The following is a 19795-nucleotide window of genomic DNA, read 5'->3' as shown; positions in this document are numbered from 1 at the left end:
AGGCACCCAGCCATGGGCATTGCTCTATGAGGAGCAGACATGGTAAAGAGGAGTTGCCCATGGTGAAGGCAGTGGGCAGTGTCACAGTTCAAGTTGTTTTTCTTTCCTTCCTTCCTTCCTTCCTTCCTTCCTTCCTTCCTTCCTTCCTTCCTTCCTTCCTTCCTTCCTTCCTTCCTTCCTTCCTTCCTTCCTTCCTTCCTTCCTTCCTTCCTTCCTTCCTTCCTTCCTTCCTTCCTTCCTTCCTTCCTTCCTTCCTTCCTTCCTTCCTTCCTTCCTTCCTTCCTTCCTTCCTTCCTTCCTTCCTTCCTTCCTCCCTCCCTCCCTCCCTCCCTCCCTCCCTCCCTCCCTCCCTCCCTTCCTCCCTTCCTTCCTTCCTTCCTTCCCATCACATTTTATTTTTTTCCCCTCGGTGGAGCACAGTCCAGTCCCGGGGTCATGACTTACCTGCCATCTCCAAGTGACAGGGTGCTGTCACCATGCCCCAGTGGAGCTTTCCCGGCTCTGCTCTCTATGACTACGGTGTTGCTGGAGCGGTGGAAGGAGCCACGGAGAAGACCTGCTGCTTCCTGTGCTGCTTCACCTTGGTGCGCTGAGAGGCCCGTTCACCCCAGGCTGGTCACTGACCTGCACCACAGGGATAGCCCGCGGCACCGAGAGGCCTTGGCCTTGGCCCCAGGCCACTCTCCTTGCCGGGGCATGAAGGTCTGAACACCGTGAGAGGGGCCAGTTTCACCCCGATGTCGTGGGACATCAGGGCACCAGGTCGCTCATAAAACACAAGCGACCTGAGCTGGACACCCTCATTTAGGGGCATATCCACAGCCCCCAGCTCAAGCACAAACCAGAGACTCACCGATAAATGCCAGTGGCAGACGAGCTGCTCAGATTTTAACGTTTGCTACAAAAAACATCAGCCTGGTGACAGCAGCAGCTCGCAGCAGCTCTGAGAGGTTAGTGTGCTCCAAGGTGATGACGAAAATTTATTATTTGCTTCTCAGTGGTGCTGGAAAGACTCTCCAGAGCAGGAGAGAACAGCCTTTGGCAAACAAACTAGCAACAAGCTACGCTCATGGGAAAGGCTCGTAACTTCATCTGGAAGGCAACACTGAGCTTAAACAGGGTAAAACTGACCTCCAGTGAGTATCGAAAGAAGGGCCCTGAGCCACAGTTCGGACTTGTTTTTTCTTCAGCAAGCAATTGGCCAGAAACATATCTGCTGTTTTACATCACCTGACCAGTTCTCAATGCAAAAAGATCCCTGCCACCTCAGATTTTTAAATTGGTATGTATATTTTTTTCCATCCCTGGTTTATCAGGGAACCGCAAGAGCGTCAACTCCAGCAGATGAAGGGTGATCCCACGTCATAGCTGGGGCTTTTCAACCAGACATTTCCCTCTCTCTAGATCACTGCCACAAATCTCTGCCAAATTCCCAAACTGAGGGTCTAAGCGCTGGCAAATGGTAGCTTGTGCAACACTGACTGTTATTAATATATTTATTAGGCTCACTAGATGGAAATATGGCAAAATACTAGCATTTGCTGGTGTAGCTGTGAACGAGAACAGCAGGGAAATATTACTGCAGCATTAGAAGGCTTCTTCATTGAGCACACTGGGAAAAATCCAGGAGGGCAGCGAAGGGAAAGCCAGTTATCCCTGCCAGGGAGCTGTTTAACCCACCACGTCTCAACCATCACCGTCGATGACTTCAGCACTAAGGGAACCAGTGGGTGAAAAGCAAACACAATTGGAGCTTCTCTTTTCTTGTGTCTTTTGAAGTCACGCATGTAACGTGTGTCATCCTCTCACAGCTTACACAGCGAGAGCTGAAGAGAAACACGCTGCTTGGTGCGCTTTCATCCTGGACCACATCAAAACGAAGCATTTCTACAGCTCTGGGAGAACAAATTTTGCATTGAAAAGCCACGGCTCTTACAAGCAGTGCATTAATTATTTTATTAATTTGCTCTTTTTACATTATGGGAAACATTCATCTATTTACATTTTCCTGTCCACACACAAACTAGATGTAGATAATCCTATGAAAACCCAAATCATTAAGCCATAAAAACACTCTCCTCTGTCTAAAGGCTTTCAAATGTGTGTCTTTTGTTTCAAATAATAATAAAAAACAAACAAACAAACTGTTTTAAAATCACTTTGGGAATGCAGGTAAGCCAGTGATTTACATTCCAGCTACTTAAAATATGCATTTGACCATTTTCTTTAAAAAAAGAAACAGTAAATCACAAAAGTACAGTTTAAAATAAAGTGATAGTGCACATCAAAACATTAAGGGAACATCAATAAATAAACTGAAATATATTACAAATAAATTATTTCTATTTACCTTTTCAAATATTAAAAATCTTTAATCCATTTCTTCATCTTTCTTTACAAAAAGATTATGAGAAATTTATGGAACATCTGCAAAAAATATAATACTTTTTTTTAAACTTTTGAAGCGGGAGACAAAAGCAACCTTTTCTAAAATTCCACCCCCCCCCCAAAAAAAAAAGCAACACATTTGTAGCAAATTAAAACAGAATATAGGCATTTTTTAATTTACACTGGGCAGATTAGACTGAAAACTGATTGCTACAGATTATGCCAAAACAAATGATAGAGCAAATATAGTAGCATTAGTGTTGGTACATGAGTCAAGTGGTTAACTAGTGGCATTCTAGGGGCAGAAGTACAGGATTTTATTTTAAATTTACTGGTCCTGGTTCTACCTTTTAGGTTTTGCTAAAAAGCTAAGCAGACATCATAGTACTCTCTCCAGAGCCAAATGAACTAACAGGCATTCAGCTAAGAATAGATTCATTTAAAATACGTATGAAAAATATTTTATGATATACAAATACAGTAATTCATAACATACAAGACAAAATATTCTGTGTTTTTTCTCTTTTTTTTTTTTGAGCTTGCTAGATATAAATTGCTGTAGCCACTTGTCAACCACAATCTTAACTCATCTTTCATAAAATGTTCACAAAACCAATCTGGAAGAGTTTTGAATGGCGATTCTCACCTGGATGTTGCTTTGCATGGTTCAGTACATATGAGTTCCATATAGTTAATACTTAACATGACAAAATGCTCAAAAGTGGCAGTTGGCACTATTACACACTGCAAACACTGCAATCTTTCATTGCTGCTAAAAGTTAAATGAAGTTTTTGAAAACTAGCAAACACACCGGTATTCAAATGCTTCACGGGTCAAACCTTTCAAAGCTCCTGTAACACAAAAGCACTCGAGGGTTACACTGGATTTCTGGTTACTCTAGTTAAAAGTCTTTTATATATTAAATTATTAGCCCTTATCTTGTAAACCACAGCAGTAAATATTTGTGCCCTGTTTATAAAGACATAGCTCAGATATCAATGGCTTTGAGAGGTAGCAAATTCTCTAGTGGTTTTAGTATGCTCCCATGAAAATACTTGGTGCCAGAACCTATTACCTCTCCCGTTTTCTCGAATAAAAATTAAATTAGCACCTGGCCGTGATGTTGTAGGAAAAGAAGCTGTCTGGTGTGATCTTGATGAACGGTTCTAGCAAGAGTGTGGCCTTCCAATGGCAGCATCAAATGCTTTACGACTGCGAGGTGCGGCCCCGTGCGCGCGTCACCGCTGGCGCCTTTGCACCCACCTAGCAGCTAAGGGCATCTAGAGGAAGCCCCAGGCCGGCGTCACACACGTGTCCCCGCGCCCAGCGGGGCACCTCTCCTCCCGGCGCGCTCCGCTGTGGTGCCCAGCAGCTCCGCGCACATCCGTGCCCGCGCGCGGTCGGGTTTCGGAGCGTGCCGGCGGCAGCTTTCCTTGCGCTGGCACGTGATGGCCACGGCCCCCTCGGGGGTGACCTCTCACCAGCCTCTCCAGCCCCGTCAGATGTGATTTACCCCCCGGATTAACGAGCTGCTTGAGATGTGTGTTTCTGATGGCTGCAAAGCTATGGCAGAAGCCAGGGTGGATAGGAAGGCTTGCAATGGGAAAAAAAAGCTAAGTTTGTATTGAGCCCGTTAATTGGTGAAAAACACTCGGTCACTCTTCAGATGGGCATTTGGATTGTCAGGAGGAGGCTGCAGTGGGAACTGTTTGGTGGCAGGCGCTCTGGCCGGCTGTGTGGAGGGCAAAGCGAGGCTCGCCTGCCACCGCGGCGCAGGCCCCAGCGGCAGCATTTTGGTTACAGGTGTCGGTGTGTGGCGGTGTGTGCCGTGACATGGGATAGTCCCGCCAAGATTAAGACATCAACGAAACCAAGCGTTTTTTCTTTTTTTCTTTTTTAACCAATATAATCCATACAATACAATACAAGAGGAATTGACAATACAGTACAATTTTAAAAATTCTTAATACTTGGACAAGAAAATCCTTCTTTTACATTATCTTCAACTGTCATTGCTTCTTATCTCCTTTCTTTTTGCTCTTTTATTGCCTTTCAAAATAGATTATTTCCCTGGAAGATCGAATTTACAATCTTCTGCTGATTGAAATGCTTAAGTAGTGATTGATGAAATAAAAATGAGGCAGTTTGTGCAGCTGTGAGTGTGCAGGTATCTCTCCACTGGATCTTTTCCATCCCTCACCATCTCACCTGCGGGATATATTTCCTCGTTTCCACCACATAGGTCTGTGTTTTTACCCTCCCGCCCCCCCAGCTCCCACCCCAAACCCTCCCTTTGTGACTCCTTAAATTCAGGTGAGAAGGTGTGATTCAGAGGTCTAGAATAAAGTGCGCCATCTGCTTAAAAAACAAATAAACAAAAAAAAAGTAATAAAAAGAAGGGAATCCGAGTCATAGCTCCTTTCAACTTTTATGAGGAAGACGGCAGAGTCCAAAAGGATCACCCTGCATGACTGAAATTTCCAAAATCCCCTACAGTTTGATATTGCTGTACACTAGGTAACAGACTAGCTTTAGATCAACTAAAGACCATGAATAAGTTAAATGGAGCATCTACTGTACAAGTGTGTGTGTGTGTGTGTGTGTGTGTGTATGTAAGTCAGAGAGACGTGTTTATTTGTTTCAAACAGAAAAAGGATTGTACTCTTTTACATGAGGCAAAGTGGCAGCATCAGTACATGTGACAAAGCATCATGATGGCATGGGCAAATCTTTAGGAAGCAAGGGGTTAGTAGAGGACATCTCTTGGAGGGTTGACAACTACACCACGGAAGTGGAATTTATGGGGTCATCGGGAGCGGGAAGAGGGGCAGAGAGGGAGAGGGCGCGCGAGAGAGGCAGGGGGTACAAATACTCGGTGGTGACCTTGAGCAGGAACCTAGAGGGGCAGATTATACAGGAGACTTGTCTTGCCAGTGAGAGTCCTCCTGGGTGGATCCCTTCATAGCCTGGTCTGGGCTTCGGGGATGTATATCTCAATGCTTTCGGCGCTCTCGGTAGCCGAGTTCTGCCGGACGGATGCAGCGCGTTTGGCGGCCATCAGCCGTTTCCGGGCCTCTTGACGCTGTGAGCTTTCCAGAGAGCGTTCTCGTATGAGTGGCACCTGACCTTTCGATGGCTTCTTTGGCACTGGAGGAGGGACCCTTCTCTCCTGATCAAAGCAGAAGGTTAATGACATTATACAGCTTCTCAGGGAAAGGTGGGAAAAACTAGGATATGTCAGTAGTTAGAACACACATTTTTACCTACGGTTTGTTAGCTCCTATCTGCCCTTTTTTGTCTTCAGGGAACTGGCTTTTGCATTCAAGGGTTCATAAAAAATAACGTAAGGTTAAAGGAAAGGGCTAGGAAGGAGAGCATCTTGGACACAAGCTGGCACCAGCCACCAGCGCCCGGCTCCCAGGCGCCCCGTGAGCCTCGCGCACACGTGGATCTCGTGCAGCAGAGACCTGCCGTGACGGGACTGAAATACACACACTGATCGCCTCGTCCCTGGAAAAACAACACATACATAACACTAGATGGTCTCACGACACTGAGATAGCATGGTTTGCACATTCCCAAATGCAGATGTGGACTAGCTGCCTGGTGCTGCTGCATCAGGAGGAGAAAAAATACATATATTTATGTATTTTTGCAGTGGCCAGACTCAGCAACTGCTCAAGGGTTGCATGCTTTGGCGTCTCGCTGCGTAAGCTCATAAACTCTAGTCTTGTGGCCAGCAGACTTGGCAAGCTACAGCCAGCTATAAATTGTAATTCCGGTAGGAAAAATTTAAGAAACCACTCAAGAGAACATGCATTCGTCATCACACTGGCAGCTCCAGTTACATGATCAACAAGGATATATCCTGGTGTATGCACATTAAAAAAAAAAAAAATCAGAGAAGGATCCCTCCTGAAAAGTGTATTCAGATCTGAATTTCAGGCAGCCACAAAGACTTTGTCAAGTTAATTAGATTGTCTTTTAAGTTACATCCCCTTCCAACTGTGAACACGGTTTCTGGGCGAAGGGATTTTATCGCACTACAAAGGTCCCATTCTACCCTCTCGTTTGCTCTCATGCTGGTCACAACAGCTTCCATTGCTCAAAATATAAAGGTGCTTAGTTACACTTATTCATACTTTGCTTTTTCTCTTCATCCAAGGATTAATCTATGCTGTTCAGAAAGGGACTCAATGGGAAAAGCCAAAGGCAATTGCAAATATCAGTTCTACAGAAAGTTTTTCTTTTCTTTTTGCTTTTAAGAAAGGAGATGATCTGTTCCATTTGAAATCATAGACAAACATTCATTGAATGAGGAACAAAGTGTATTTTTTTTAAATGAATAGCCTTTACCTACCTACTGTAGGTCATATATGACCCTTTCTTCAGTACTATTTAGCTTTCTTTAACCCATTATACTCTTCTTGTTGGAAGCTCTTTGAAATGTTTTCAGAAGCAAATAAAAGGCACATGTTTTTTAGGAAAACACTTATTTCTTGGTGCTAGTATTAAAAACACTTGGCCTGCCCATTTTACTTTATAAACTAATGAAAGATCATATATCAGCATTTCTGTGCATGCATGTTTGAAGTTTTCAACTTCCTTTTTTGACAGATACTGGAAAAGAGAAGAAAAAAAAAGAGAGAGAGAAGAAAAGACTTGCCTGCAGTCTCTTGTGCTAGGTAAACACATTTCCATTCACTCCCCTATCAAACACTAGGTGGGCACAAAAGGTGTGAACACGGCATTCCTAATTTGGGAATGAATGTTTAGCCTTGATCAGAGGAGAAAGAGTGCTACCCGCATTGCAGACTTCCTGCTGCAAGATTAAGGGCGGTTGATATTATTATTGTCCAAGGGAAAACACTTTGGTCATCAGCTGAACCCCAGCTGACCAGAAGCATGGGCAGCCCAGACTCCTGTCTGTGCCACAGCGTCAGTAAATCCCACTTCCCCACCTCCTGGCATCCCTACCCGTTTCCTATATTCATTGGTATCAGACGCATCACAAGGAGGCTAATGGAAATGCAGCCATCAAAACAAATGCTTCTAGGAGCACGGCAGGGTGTGAGCCCTTTGGTTCCTCTAGGAATGGGTCTGTCTTCTAAATCCTTTCTGAAACGCTTGGGTACCTTGGCTCACGCAACTGCTGTTTGATGTGGACAGTGAGGAGGAAAATAAGGCAATGGTGCCTGATGAGAATGGAAAGTGAAAAGTGGCTCACATTTGAGATGCAGGAGTTTCTAATGGTGACAGGAGAAGACTACATTCAAAGAAAAAAAAAAAAAAGATCAGATGATTCTTCTGCTACCTTGGGTAAACAGCGCTACCAGCGAAATAAACCTGCTAATGAAATCACCCACTAAAAAAAAAAACCACAAAAAACAAACAAACAAAAAACTAACAAACAAACAGGAAAAGATGTCGAAATTGTCTCATGTAACATTTTGGAAGGCATATTTTTGATATCGCTCCATTGATAATCTGGTTACCAAAGTCAGCGATGATTCCAGTACTTCCCTATTTTTTTTTTCAGTAACACAACCTAGAACTCTTGCTATATGCAATAATATGAACCGTAAATGTGATTTATTTAATTTTAAGAACCAATATATAAGGCAGTTCCTTCCAATGATTGATCATCTAATATAATTAAATGTAAAGCTTAACAAAGAACCACATTCCCAGTATCCGATTCACAAAGACAGATTTGGTTTAAAAATATGCCTGAAACATATTACAGATAATATCCCAGATGATTATTATGTAAACATTGTCATTACAATGAAATTAATTTGATATGAGCTTCATTTCACATTTTTAACGTCAGCGCTGTTAACACAGAGGCCTATTTAATTTGTCCAGTATTTGTGCAGGGTTTTAAATGAAGCATACAAAATCTACAATGTTCTACCTTCTTGTCATGAGGATCCATCTGTTTCCAATTATTGGCCTTTAACTGATGAAGTTCATCAAATTTCATACTAATATTTTCTATGGACAACTGCAGCATATCCCAAAACCCTGCTAAGTCCTGGGAGGTCGGCCGTGGATGTGCATTAGGATTCTGTACAACAGAAGGAAAAACAAACAAATAATAATAATAAAAAGTTTGGCTTTAGTACCTCTTAATGCAAAGCATTTGTGCAAACAGTTAAGAATCTTGCTAGCAAAGCAGTTTCAGCAGATCCAAAGGATCGGCGAGACGCAGAGGGGAAATTCAGGGAAGCGAAGGCCAGGAGCACTCCTTACTCGCTGCGTTTTTGCCAGGAGCCAAAGCCCATTCCCTGGCCCAGCCAGGGGATCCAGGGGTGAGCTCCTGAGCACGAGGCAATGCGTTGCCGGCCTCCTCCTTGCTTTAATGAGGCAGGATTCCCTGCTACATTTACGCTCGGAGGAAGACTGCAAGCCGTGCAAATGTGCATTTGCTGCAAACAGTGACATATTGATGCATGAATCTTTTTTTCGCACACTGAAACTCTCAGGGCTCCTGCAGCGGTTCAAGTGAAAGTGCCTGTCACACACCTCAGGCCAGGTTCCTCCCATTTGTTGGCAAGGACAACCTCTGCAGAGCGAGAAGCTCTGCCGAGCACGTGCAGCAGCAGCAACCCTGCTCTGATAGGCATGTCTTGGGCAGACAGCTGTGCTGGGGCATGGGTTTCAGGACTGCTTGCACCTCATAGCACTACACTGATACATCGTTATTGGTAAAGAATAAATAAATTATCTTGAACCCCCTGCAAGTTGCTTTATATGACTCAGTTTAATACTGTTTGGAAGTTTCTTCGCTCACTAGAAATAATAAACCTCAGAAGAGCTGGTTCTTTGCTTTCAGAAATTCCTATTTGTGCTTTCCATAGTCACACTGACGGGTGATTTTGATAAGATAACGATACCACCAGAGCAGCACCTCTGGAAAGCACTGAAGTATGTATTTTCAAAATTCACAAGAAGAGGGAGAGTAGATCTGAGATCCCTAGATCTCTAGTCCTTGAGGCTAGCAGGTTGCCCAGTTATAGGCTTTTATTTACAAAACATATGCAAGCAGAAGGCTTTCTCCATTTTCGTATTAAGAACAGGTTGGGTTTATTCAGCCAGAGCTGATTTCTGCTGCATCTGCCCATTCAGGTAGATTTTGATTTTGGTTTTCAGTATGGATTTTAGGTTGATTTTCAGAAATGCATTCACTGGAGTAGGAAACAGTCATTCCACTTTCCAAGAAGGAGGCGTCCAACTCATTACAGCGTTGGGCTTTCGCAGTCACAGTTTTGTCCCAGCCCTTCCACTCAACAGAGTGCAGGGATTATTAAAGCTTTCACTGAGAACTGGATCAAATGCTGAAAGCTGATGTCATGCAAATGTCCCATTGCATCAGCTTGGTATAACTGAAAAAGTCGCTTTCTAAGACTGAACTTCTAAATCAGTGTGAACGCCACAGTAATCCAGGGACAGCCTCCTTGGTCTTGCTAAGAGCCAAGTTAATAGCACTGTATGAGTGCTATTAACCACAGGGTTGGCCCTCCCTGCCCTAGTTCGTGGTGATGGAGCCGAACGCTCTCTGCTTTCAGGGCTTTGTGGGGTTTTTGCCCACAATGAGAATTGAGTGTATTGTATCTATTGGATAGATGGGTTGTTAATTAAAAGCTTTGCTTGAAAGTTTTGAACGTGCTGGCATTTTAGATAACACTTTCTTACATGCATGGTATAAAATGTACTTTTATTTATCATGAGGAATATCATTCTGATTCTATTACTACTTACAGTATAATAATAACAAATAATAATAACCAAATATATCAATCACATGCAATCATACTGATCAGAACACGGTGACTTTTTGCCACTTTGCCATTTTTCAGCTCTGAAAAATTACTTTTTTATCTTGCACTGTTCTGCTTTGGGGGCATGTGATATGAGACAAGCTAAGTGTTTATCTCCTGGCATTTCTGTCTCGCTATGTATAGACATCCCGGGGATAAAATGGGAAAGCCCCCCTCACGAGATATTTAGTACCCCACGAAGACCTCAAGAAGGCACCCAGACATCTTCATGTCTGTGTGAACTGAACTGAGAGGCCAAGGCCAAATCCCTGCTCCTCTGAAGTCAGTAGCAAAATTTCACCCGAAGATTTTCTCCTTTCCTTATTTTAAGGGTCTCATGCTTTTTGGACACTCACACTGATTTCACCACGTTTAAGTGAATTACTCCCAAATTCATATCAAGTCTTTTTCTCAGACAAAGCTGCTAACCTTGTTAATCAGAAAAGCTTAATCTCATTTAAGTATGATTATTCATGGCATGGTTGCTTAGTTAGTAAAAGGTACGCAACAGTGTGTAACAGAAAATGTTACATACCAGGTTTTCTTCGCAAAGTTCTCTGAACTGGTAAAATTTCTGGGCCATGAGGAGCTGGGCACTGCCCACTGCAGTTCGAATTTTCCCTAGGACTGAAAGAAAAAGAAACGTTAAGTCACGGTGCTTTCTTTGCTACAGGCAGCTAAAAGCTTATAAACTAAGAAGGGAAAGCTGTGCAGTAGCCAGCCCTGGCTTTCAGCAGGAATAGTATCTCTGACTCATGAATTATAGAGCAGCTGATCAATCTGAGGCCAGATGTGCCCTGGGGAGAGGTAGGCTGCGAGTGCTCTCGGGGCAGCCAGCATTGGCAATAACAAGATTTTGTTGTTATAGCTCCTTCTCATTCCCCCAGCAAAGCAAGCCCTAACTAGCAAGGAACACTCTCATGACAGTACAGACAGGATTAATCTAAGGCTTTTGCAACCTGGATGGAGAGCTCACAAGAAATTTTAACTCTGATCAGAGCTGTGACACAGGCTAAGGCTTTGCAACCCGTCTGTCTGCGTGGTAATACACAGCTTCCAAAACCCGTGACTTTGCTGTTGGGAAATGCTGCCTTTGCCAGCGCTGCTGCCCTTGCACTTAGAGATGCGGTGCCTTGCTCGAGGGTTTAGCTGCGCACTGCTTGATCTGAACCCCGGAGAGGGGCTGGTGATTTCAATGCCCACGGATGAATCTCTCTGTTACCCTCTGAGTTTTTGTCATCAGCACAATGTGAAGCAACTTCTGCATTTGAATGTAGATACCTATGCGTACTTCAGACAGCGAAAACGCCCTGGCCTCTCTCCTGGCTACCTGCAGGGAGATGCCAACTGGTCCCATTCCAACTCCTGCACTTTCTGGTGACTGGTTGTTACTGTCTCTTTGGACTGAGTGCCATGAAGAACCGAAGCAAACTAGACAACTTAGCCCATACCATATATGTTTCCATGAGAAACATGAACATCAACCACTGTGTCACAGTTTTCACTCTAATTTATTCTAATAGATATTTGCGTTACTCGTTGTTCCAGGTCTCATTAAAGCTCTTCCTCCCTGATGAATTTACAGTCTGTATATGTGTGAGAGGTGACAGAGAGGCACGGGAGACAAAGATACCGAGTGTCTCACTCAAGGTGAACCAGTGAATTGCTGGCAGCACCTAGAAGAGATGCTCGTGTGGAGATGCTCATGTCCTTGGACCATCCACTGGACCAGGTTGCTTCTTGTATAAAGCTTAATACAAGTTCCACCAGGAAAATACTGCTAAGCATTTTGACTTATAAATGAAAAAGAAAAATAGGCTAAGGATGACCTTGAAAGAGCCCTTCCCTCAATATTTTCAGGATCTCGCAGTCCTGTGACTAAGGACAGCCCATATTTTCAGCTTGCTACCAGAACACTAGCATGCAAGGTTTGCTAAAAGGAAAGCTTTTCCAAGGTGCTTGCTTGCATATTCACACGCTAAGTGAGCTGGCACAACCATTACACACTGAAACCAGACACACAGAAGTATGCAATCTATGTTCCACTCTTTAAAAGCAAATACTGGTGTAGGAAAAGTGGGATGTGCAGCATATTTAGACCTCAGACGTAAAAAGGGGGGGAAAAAAAAGGAGGGGAAGAGAGAGTCTTCAAATTCTTTCAGAAACTATAGGAAAGAGCTCTGTGAACACACACAGAGCCCAGACTTTCATTTTGTTCCCAGAATTCGGCTCAGCACTGCCAGGAAATAGCCGTGAGCTGGAAGATTCACTGAGCAGAATATTTTCAGCATATTGCGCAGGGAGTTTTGCACACAACTCTCATTATTGTTAGCAAGGCTTGCGTGTCTAATCCTATGCGCACAGTGCTGAAAATGGACCCCTTGGTGTGTCTAGTCATTTATGCAACCCAATATGCAAACCGCTCAACTGAAAGGGCTCCTCAATAGTGGGAGGAGCCACTCCGCCAGCTTTCATGTGGTTCCCATTGTTGGGAAAACTCTTCCCACTGCGCGTATTTGGGAACAGCTGCCTCATCTGGAGCGGGGCCATTCTGACGCTTCCCAAGACTTGCGAAGGGGAGAGAAAATCGGTCTCCCGACTTCTCAGGCTAAAAGATTAAAAAAAAAAAAAAAAAAAAGGCAAAAAAACCCTCAACCGAAAACAGGCAGACTCGTCCTGGAAACCCGCCCGGGTGGAAATCACATTCCCCGTCGTGAGCAAATTTAAGTACACCTTGTTGGCGACGGGTGGGAACGCGCCCCTTTAGTCGAGGGAGGAAAAGCTTCATATTCGGAGCCCTGGGCAGAGGGAGAAGGAAGCCCTTGTCCTTGGCTGCCTCGCACTGGCCGCCTGCCCAGAAGCCCTCGTCCCAGCTGACCGCGGGCTGCATGCTGATGCCGGCCCCTTTTGTCGCCCCAGCCCCGGCTGGATCTAGCCAAGTGTCACTGATTCCTCGCCCCCCAAAAGCAGGCAGTCTGTCAGCGCACAGCCAGTCAGCAACCAGCTCCGTCACGGGAGTTAGGGGGATAAGGGAAAAAAAGGAAAAAAGACAAAGCACGTGGAAGTCTGAAAGGAATCTCTCCAGAAGGCACAAAGCCTTATCAATAGCCCAAGTCCTGCTTCCAAAGGCACGTTGCTTTTAGTGTCTCCAGGCGGACTGCCCACTTCACTTACTTGGTCAAAACCTCCAGCAGCAAAGAAAAAAGTCCATGTGTAGTAAAATAATAAAAAGTAAAACCAGTATCTCTTGGGAGAAGATCCTGAGAGGCTGCAGGCAAGTATCAAGAAAATAAATGGAACTGCAAAGATAGAATTCAAAGTGCAACAGAAAAGAATTGAAGAAACCTCGAACGGCAAGTGAGATGAGTGCAGGACAAAAAATCTAAGCATTCAAATTGATGCTTTCAGCTAACAGGATGCAAACAAAATATGTGAAGCCAAACAACAAAAAATATCACCTCATCAAGATGTGGTCATAACAAATTTAAACACCTATACAAAGTTATTCATGCCTTCTTTCTACTCTGCGATGGATTATACAGCACGCTCAGCACTGTCAGATCTGAATGCCTTCCAGTAATGCATTAAGCAATGTTACTGACATCCATCATGTGCTTTGCTGTCACCCTCTTCCCCAGGCAGAGAAGTGTGTGCAGTGAGGTGTTTTGTTTTTACAGCTTTTCCTTTTTTTTTTTCCTTTTCTTTTTGTTTTTCTTTGACTTCTCTTTCATACGAATCCAGTTCTCTCCTATGACTACTTTTAATAAATAGACAGTTATGCCTGTTCTGGAAGAACTACAATGTTATACACATTTTGATACAGTTCAGCTATTCTGGGGTAGGCATGTCAGTGAATTCCCCTGCATTAAAACTCTGAACTATTTTCCTCTTTAAATATTCTTAAACACAAATTTAAACTATGGACTGTTCAAATAACAAGTTATCGCTCCTCTTAGTTCTAACTATTGCACAGGACTTACTCTGGGATTCTTTAGATATAGGCATCCATACCTCCCTGCCCTGTGTGTGTTTCATGGGAAGAGAAATGGAAAAACAAAAGAATTTAAGAATTTCAAAGACAAGCAAAGAATTAGTGACACCGTCATCTGTTGTGTGTTGGAAGGCCGGCCATGTGTAACAACCCTAAAAAATACATGAAAAAGACAAAACTTGACATGGAAAGTGGTCACATACAGGGAGTTTTGAGGAATAACATGAAAGTTTTGAGGCAGGATCATATCATTTGCCCTTAAAACACCAACAGATCTCTTTGTATTTTAACTTTGACAGGCCCCAGGGTCTAACAAATCACAAAGGAAACACTTCAGGGCTGTGACTATCAAATACCCTTAATGTGAAGACACCCTTGGCAGGCCAAACGGAGCTAGGGAACAGAAGATGGGGGACTTGCTCAGGCATCAGGAACAAGTGGCAGGAACAATAGCAGAAATTGCAGGGCCACTGCCTGACATTTGTGTTGCAGATGTTAGCTATGCACTGTGCATATGAAGCAATCCTGCCATAGAGCTGTCACAATCCATTTCCAAGCCAGGATGGACCAGCATTTTAGCCTATTCATGTTGACTGGAGTTACATTTAAATAATGTCAAGCATGACAAAAGCCAGGAAATTCAAAGTTAAAGCTACTGCTCAGGTCTTAAGATTAGCTATTAAGGAGAAAACAGACAACTGGGCAAGCTATGGAGCAGGCAGATTTCCACAGTCCTTGCTTTGAGTCATATTTGCTTATAGGAGTGATCTCACTGAAATTAATAGGGCTGTCTGCATGAGTACATGTTATTCACCAGGAGTAAATCGGTTTCTATGTGGTCTCTGACTTACTCTGCTTTTATTAGCACAGTTCACCCCCCTGCCCCCCCAAGCTGTATTTTTCTGGACATTTTGCTTGTGGACTTTTCTTTGCTAGACTATGGATATTGGCAAAGAGTCCAACACAGAGCCAGCTTTTCTTGGAGAATCGGGACGGAGAACTCCCTTCTGAGGAGCAAGGAAAATTGGAGCAAGGAAAGACGGCTTGGGCATAATGCCAAAGGCATGGAGCCAGGGGCAATCCAGCAGATCCTGGGCAAGCCTCAGGGGGGTGGCAGTCCCCTGTCAGGCTGTGTCAGCACTTGGCAAGGAGCCTTGCACCTTGCAGAAGGACAGGGGCTACGACAATTCCACTTTCACCTTGGGGAAGCCCAACAAACGAACTTGCTGGTGCCCAAGACTGAATCCTTTGATCTCATTTTCTTTTGTCATGCACAAGTATCAGAAAAAGAATAGTTGCCCTAATTTTCTTATTTCTAGACGTCACTCTTTAAGATTTCCTTCAAAGAATCAACAAAACAGCTGGAAGCAGGCTGAATTTGCAGCAACTTTAGTCTTAAATAAGAGTAAAGGTCAACCTTTGTATGCAAACTAGCCTAAAGGGTGCGATCCCCTTGTATTGACATGCCTTGTCAGAGCCTTGGCTTTCCATCTGAATTTTTACATTATTGACCTGACTTGCCCTGCCACTAAACCCGCATTACACCTGACTTGGGGTGAACCAGGCCCACTGTTTGCTTTTGATGGTTATCTCAACACTGAAGTCACATTATGGAAGTGCTTGCATGGAAGGGAAATATTTCTCAAGGTGAACAGAATGAAGCTTTCCAGTTCTTCCAGAAGGTTAATGCCGCCCAGGAATTAGATATAAAAACAAAAACCTACAGGAATCAGACCAAGGCCATGGCGATATTTCTGCTCCCGTGCCCACCACTGCTGTAAGAAAATAGCTCTCGTGCTGTTTGCTAACAACAGTGGGCAGGCGAGAAGACCTGTTGCTGCAAATTCTTCATATATCTCATTACTCAAGCTTCTGGGCCAAAATTCACCACAGTCAGCAATGAGGATCTGCTGCACAATTTTTTTCAGGGGAGGGGTAGGAAGAAAGAGCAGAGGGGAAAAAGCAAAATAACAAAAATGAAAAGAGGTGAACATTTGTTTTCGCTTGAGGCCTGATCCAAAGCTTCAACCATTTCTTACAACACTTTTAGCCTCAGACCCTTAACATCTTTCTTGCATCAGAGCCCCAGAGTTTGTAGCCAGTGTCACCCCAGCAGTCAAATACATGGAAATCGTATCAGGTATCGTGACCTAAAGTGTGAGTGCTTTTCATGTGCCTGCCATGCACAATGTGGTTTTATCAGAAAACGATTTCAGAGAAAACTCAAATATGTTCTCCAATAAATAATTCATGGCGGAAGGGGAGCCATATTTCTCTCTATTTTGGCATTTCACCATGCGGCCACTGAAGCGCAGCTTGTTTTCATACACAGCAGCAGACTCCATTCCCAGCTCTGAGCATGCAGCCCCATCTGGCAGATTCATTCCCGGTTAGATAACACCGAACGTATCTCTGTAACATACCAGCTACTGTCAAACGGCAGCGAGCCGCCTCCCGAGCCAGCTGCTCCGCACAAGGGCCGCATTGTGCGCGCAGAGCTCCTATCGGTTTACTTGGAGCGCCGGGAGTGGGCCCTGCGGCAGCTGCCGCGGCACCGCGGAGGCCGCGCGCTCGCCTGTGACGGTGCCCGGCACCGTGCGACCCGGCCCAGCGCGCGCTGCGGGCGCCCGGCCCAAGCGCAGGCCGCGGTCCCTGCTCCGCATGCGTTTCGCAAGCCGCCTCTTCGCTCCTGTTCTCTTCCAAGCTCACAGGGGTACAAAAAAGGCGTAGTTTGCCTCGGGCTTTGGAAGGGGCCCCAGTCACAGGCAGTGCCTTGACATCAGCTTGAACTTCTCCCACAGAAGGTGGCAAGCGGCTGGCACGTGCCACAGCACCCGCTGACACTGTGCCGAAATCACCACCGCGCCGCAGACTGCGTAGCACTGGCTGCCCCTTTCCTCCCTCCCGTTCCCACCAGGAACAGGAGGTGCCAGTCAGTAACAGAGAGCAGGACACGTGCCGTCAGCTGCATAAGGAGGCATTGGAAACCGCCAGCTTCACTGCTCATTTCTCTCCCCCATAATTGCTCTTCCCATTGATTGCTAAAAGAAAGACCCCTTTAAACTATCATATAGCAAAGGCACCAAAGCACTGTAAGAAGATTCTGTACACAGATACTTCTCTGTACCCGCTCTGTGTACCCGCTTGCAAAATTCACTTCATGTTCTTCTCCTAAGGGGGTAACTTCTCTGAGGGACAAATACAACATCCATAGGGTTTTCCATTAGCATTTGTCACTACATCAAAGGGAAGGCAAATAGGTTTGGTAACTTGGACACACACATTTGATATTTTCACTTTCGTATGTGCTCACATACCTTTTTCAATACTTTTTTATTTTTATTATAAGTGTATAAGTTTATTACTTGCAAACCAACAGAAGTACTTTTCTATTCTGAGCCAGGTCCAAAGGGATTTTTAAACACATTAATGGTGTACACTAAAATCAGATTCAAATACGCTAAAATTTGGGGAATCTGTCTAACTATTTAGATCAAACTTATCTATGGCTAATTCTTACACTGCATTAAATGCAAAGTTTCAGCAGAAATAGTTTAGCCATTTTTCAGAACTAGAGAAAAAATATTTTTGTCAGTCTTAGTTCCTTTTTCTTCCTATTTGAAAAGGGGCCAGCACCTCATTTTTTGAGAAGAATTAGAAATTTGGTAAAAGCAATCCTGGAGCTGAAGTAGCTGCCTTGGTAATGCTTTGGGAGGAGGTTAAGGAAAGTAAGTGGTTGGAAAAGTGCTTATTTGCCATAACCAACAAAATACACTTAGCTGTGCCCGAACTATAAAATATTGAGCTCTCGGTATGTATATGCTCATTAGCATTTTCTAGAGGCGTGGTGCTACAGTCTGAAAAGCTTCATTGACAAGGAGCACACTCCTAAGCTCACAGGTTTTCCTATGTCTAAAAGTTGACAGCTAATACAGTGCAACTGTTCTGTATAGACAGACAAAGCCAGTGCTGGACTGGGAGCTACATGTGAAACTCTTTTTCAATAGCTAGTGTGGATAAACAAAATGTGAACTACCCAACCCTTCTTATAGCATTTACTAGACAGGAAAGTGTTATTCCCACTCCTTTACAGGTGGGGTAATACTTCTCGCAGAAATGACAACAGAGGGTAGATGGATGTATATGTATGACAGAATAGAGAGCTTGTTTTTCAAAGAGGATCAAGAGGAATGACAACTGCAAGGGAGCAGAGGGGAGATTGGAGAGGGAAAAAAGAGAGAATTAATTTGGAAGCAAAAGCAAGAGTTGTTTCAGTTGGGAGAAGTATCTGAAGAATCTGACGCCCATAACCATCCCCAAAAGCCAGCTAAATCACTAACATCTGTTAAATTACCTTCTCGGGTTATGAGAAGTAATTTCAAACAGAAGAGTTAAGAAACATTACAATTAGAAGAGCTCTCAGCTTGATCTCCTAATCGTTCATTGAACTACACCATTGTACACCGAGCTGATTTCCAGAAAGCTAATACTTCTTAACTTTCAGAAGTGGTGAGCACTTGCATTTCCCATACGATTTAGTAAGGAGTATTATATACATACATACAGTCCTTCTGAGAATCATGACTATTGTTTGATTATTAGCTTAATTAAGAAGTGCATGCTACAGAATTCACATGAGTCAACTTGACCTATATTAAATATTTTTTTCCTAATTGCAATATTAAGGTAGTGGATTACTTACTGTCCTCAGGCAAGTTGTTTTCCCGCTCTTCTCTCTCCATCTGTTGGCACCAGCCCTCCATACGATCTCTCTCTGCCTGAAGAAGCTTCAGAAACCAGTGCCCATCCCGTGGACACACTGACCTTTGAACAGCTTCCAGAGGGTCTTCAGTGATAGAGTCAATCCAGGGGTCCGGAGGAGGTAAGATGGATGGATCAAAATCTGTATCAAAGTCATCATCCACTGCACATGCATGGTAATGGTTTCCTGACCCTTGTATGCTAACAGTGGAAGTGCTTGCATCTCGGGAATATTGTCTTGATATTTGTCCAGAGCATGTATTGTCCTCTTGTGGGTCAATTATTTCAAAGTTCTCATGGAAATCCAGGTCTGCTTGCACAGCTGTTGTGACACTATTAGAGCGTGTAAACCTGCGAAAGCTTGGAGAACACAGACATAAAATCTTTAGAGAGGCTTCACTAGGTGACCTGGGATAAGTTAGTAACGCAATACGAGTGGATCTGTTCTGTGGCTTAAGACTGGCAATTACTGCTCTTCGTGCTACACTGTGCTCTTTCTTGAAATGATTGGCTTTACGTTCTTTTCTCATTAGAAGCCATCAAATAAACACCTCACTTAGTTTTTAATGCAACTCCGCTCTTTTATTGAAGCAAGTGTCCTGATGGTTGTGTGGTTTATAAAATTGGAAGCTAACCCAAGAAACAGCTAACTGTAGCTTAGCATCAAAGAAAAGTTAAAGGGTCTGCTTTTGAGAAATGATTGAGCTTCTGGCTTTAAAAATTCACATTTAAAACCCCAAAACACAAGTCACATCTAAAAACCACAAACAGTCTTTGCTTCCCTCTCAACAGATATTGATGAGAAACTATTACCAATGAATCCATTATCTA

General features: G+C 43.9%; 1 protein-coding gene across 2 annotated transcripts in view; it reads right to left on the bottom strand.

Moving 5' to 3' along the window:
* Positions 1–4672: 4672 nt before the first annotated feature.
* DLGAP1 (DLG associated protein 1) overlaps positions 4673–19795 on the bottom strand; it is a 368869-nt gene continuing 353746 nt past the window's right edge. For both annotated transcript variants that reach the window (XM_088524110.1, XM_088524111.1), the window contains 4 exons: positions 18906–19324; positions 10748–10839; positions 8307–8459; positions 4673–5558 (listed from right to left, as the gene is read on the bottom strand). In XM_088524110.1, the coding sequence (XP_088380236.1) occupies positions 5349–5558; positions 8307–8459; positions 10748–10839; positions 18906–19324 (874 nt within the window). In that variant the 3' untranslated portion in view covers positions 4673–5348. The remainder of the gene's footprint in view (positions 5559–8306; positions 8460–10747; positions 10840–18905; positions 19325–19795) is intronic.

This window comes from Tinamus guttatus, unplaced genomic scaffold (assembly GCF_059628265.1).
Source record: "Tinamus guttatus ecotype Peru unplaced genomic scaffold, ASM5962826v1 Tinamus_guttatus_pri_ptg000203l, whole genome shotgun sequence".
Lineage (NCBI taxonomy): Eukaryota > Metazoa > Chordata > Aves > Tinamiformes > Tinamidae > Tinamus > Tinamus guttatus.
Note: the sequence above shows the minus strand (reverse complement) of the source record. Positions and strands in the feature narration are given on the sequence as shown.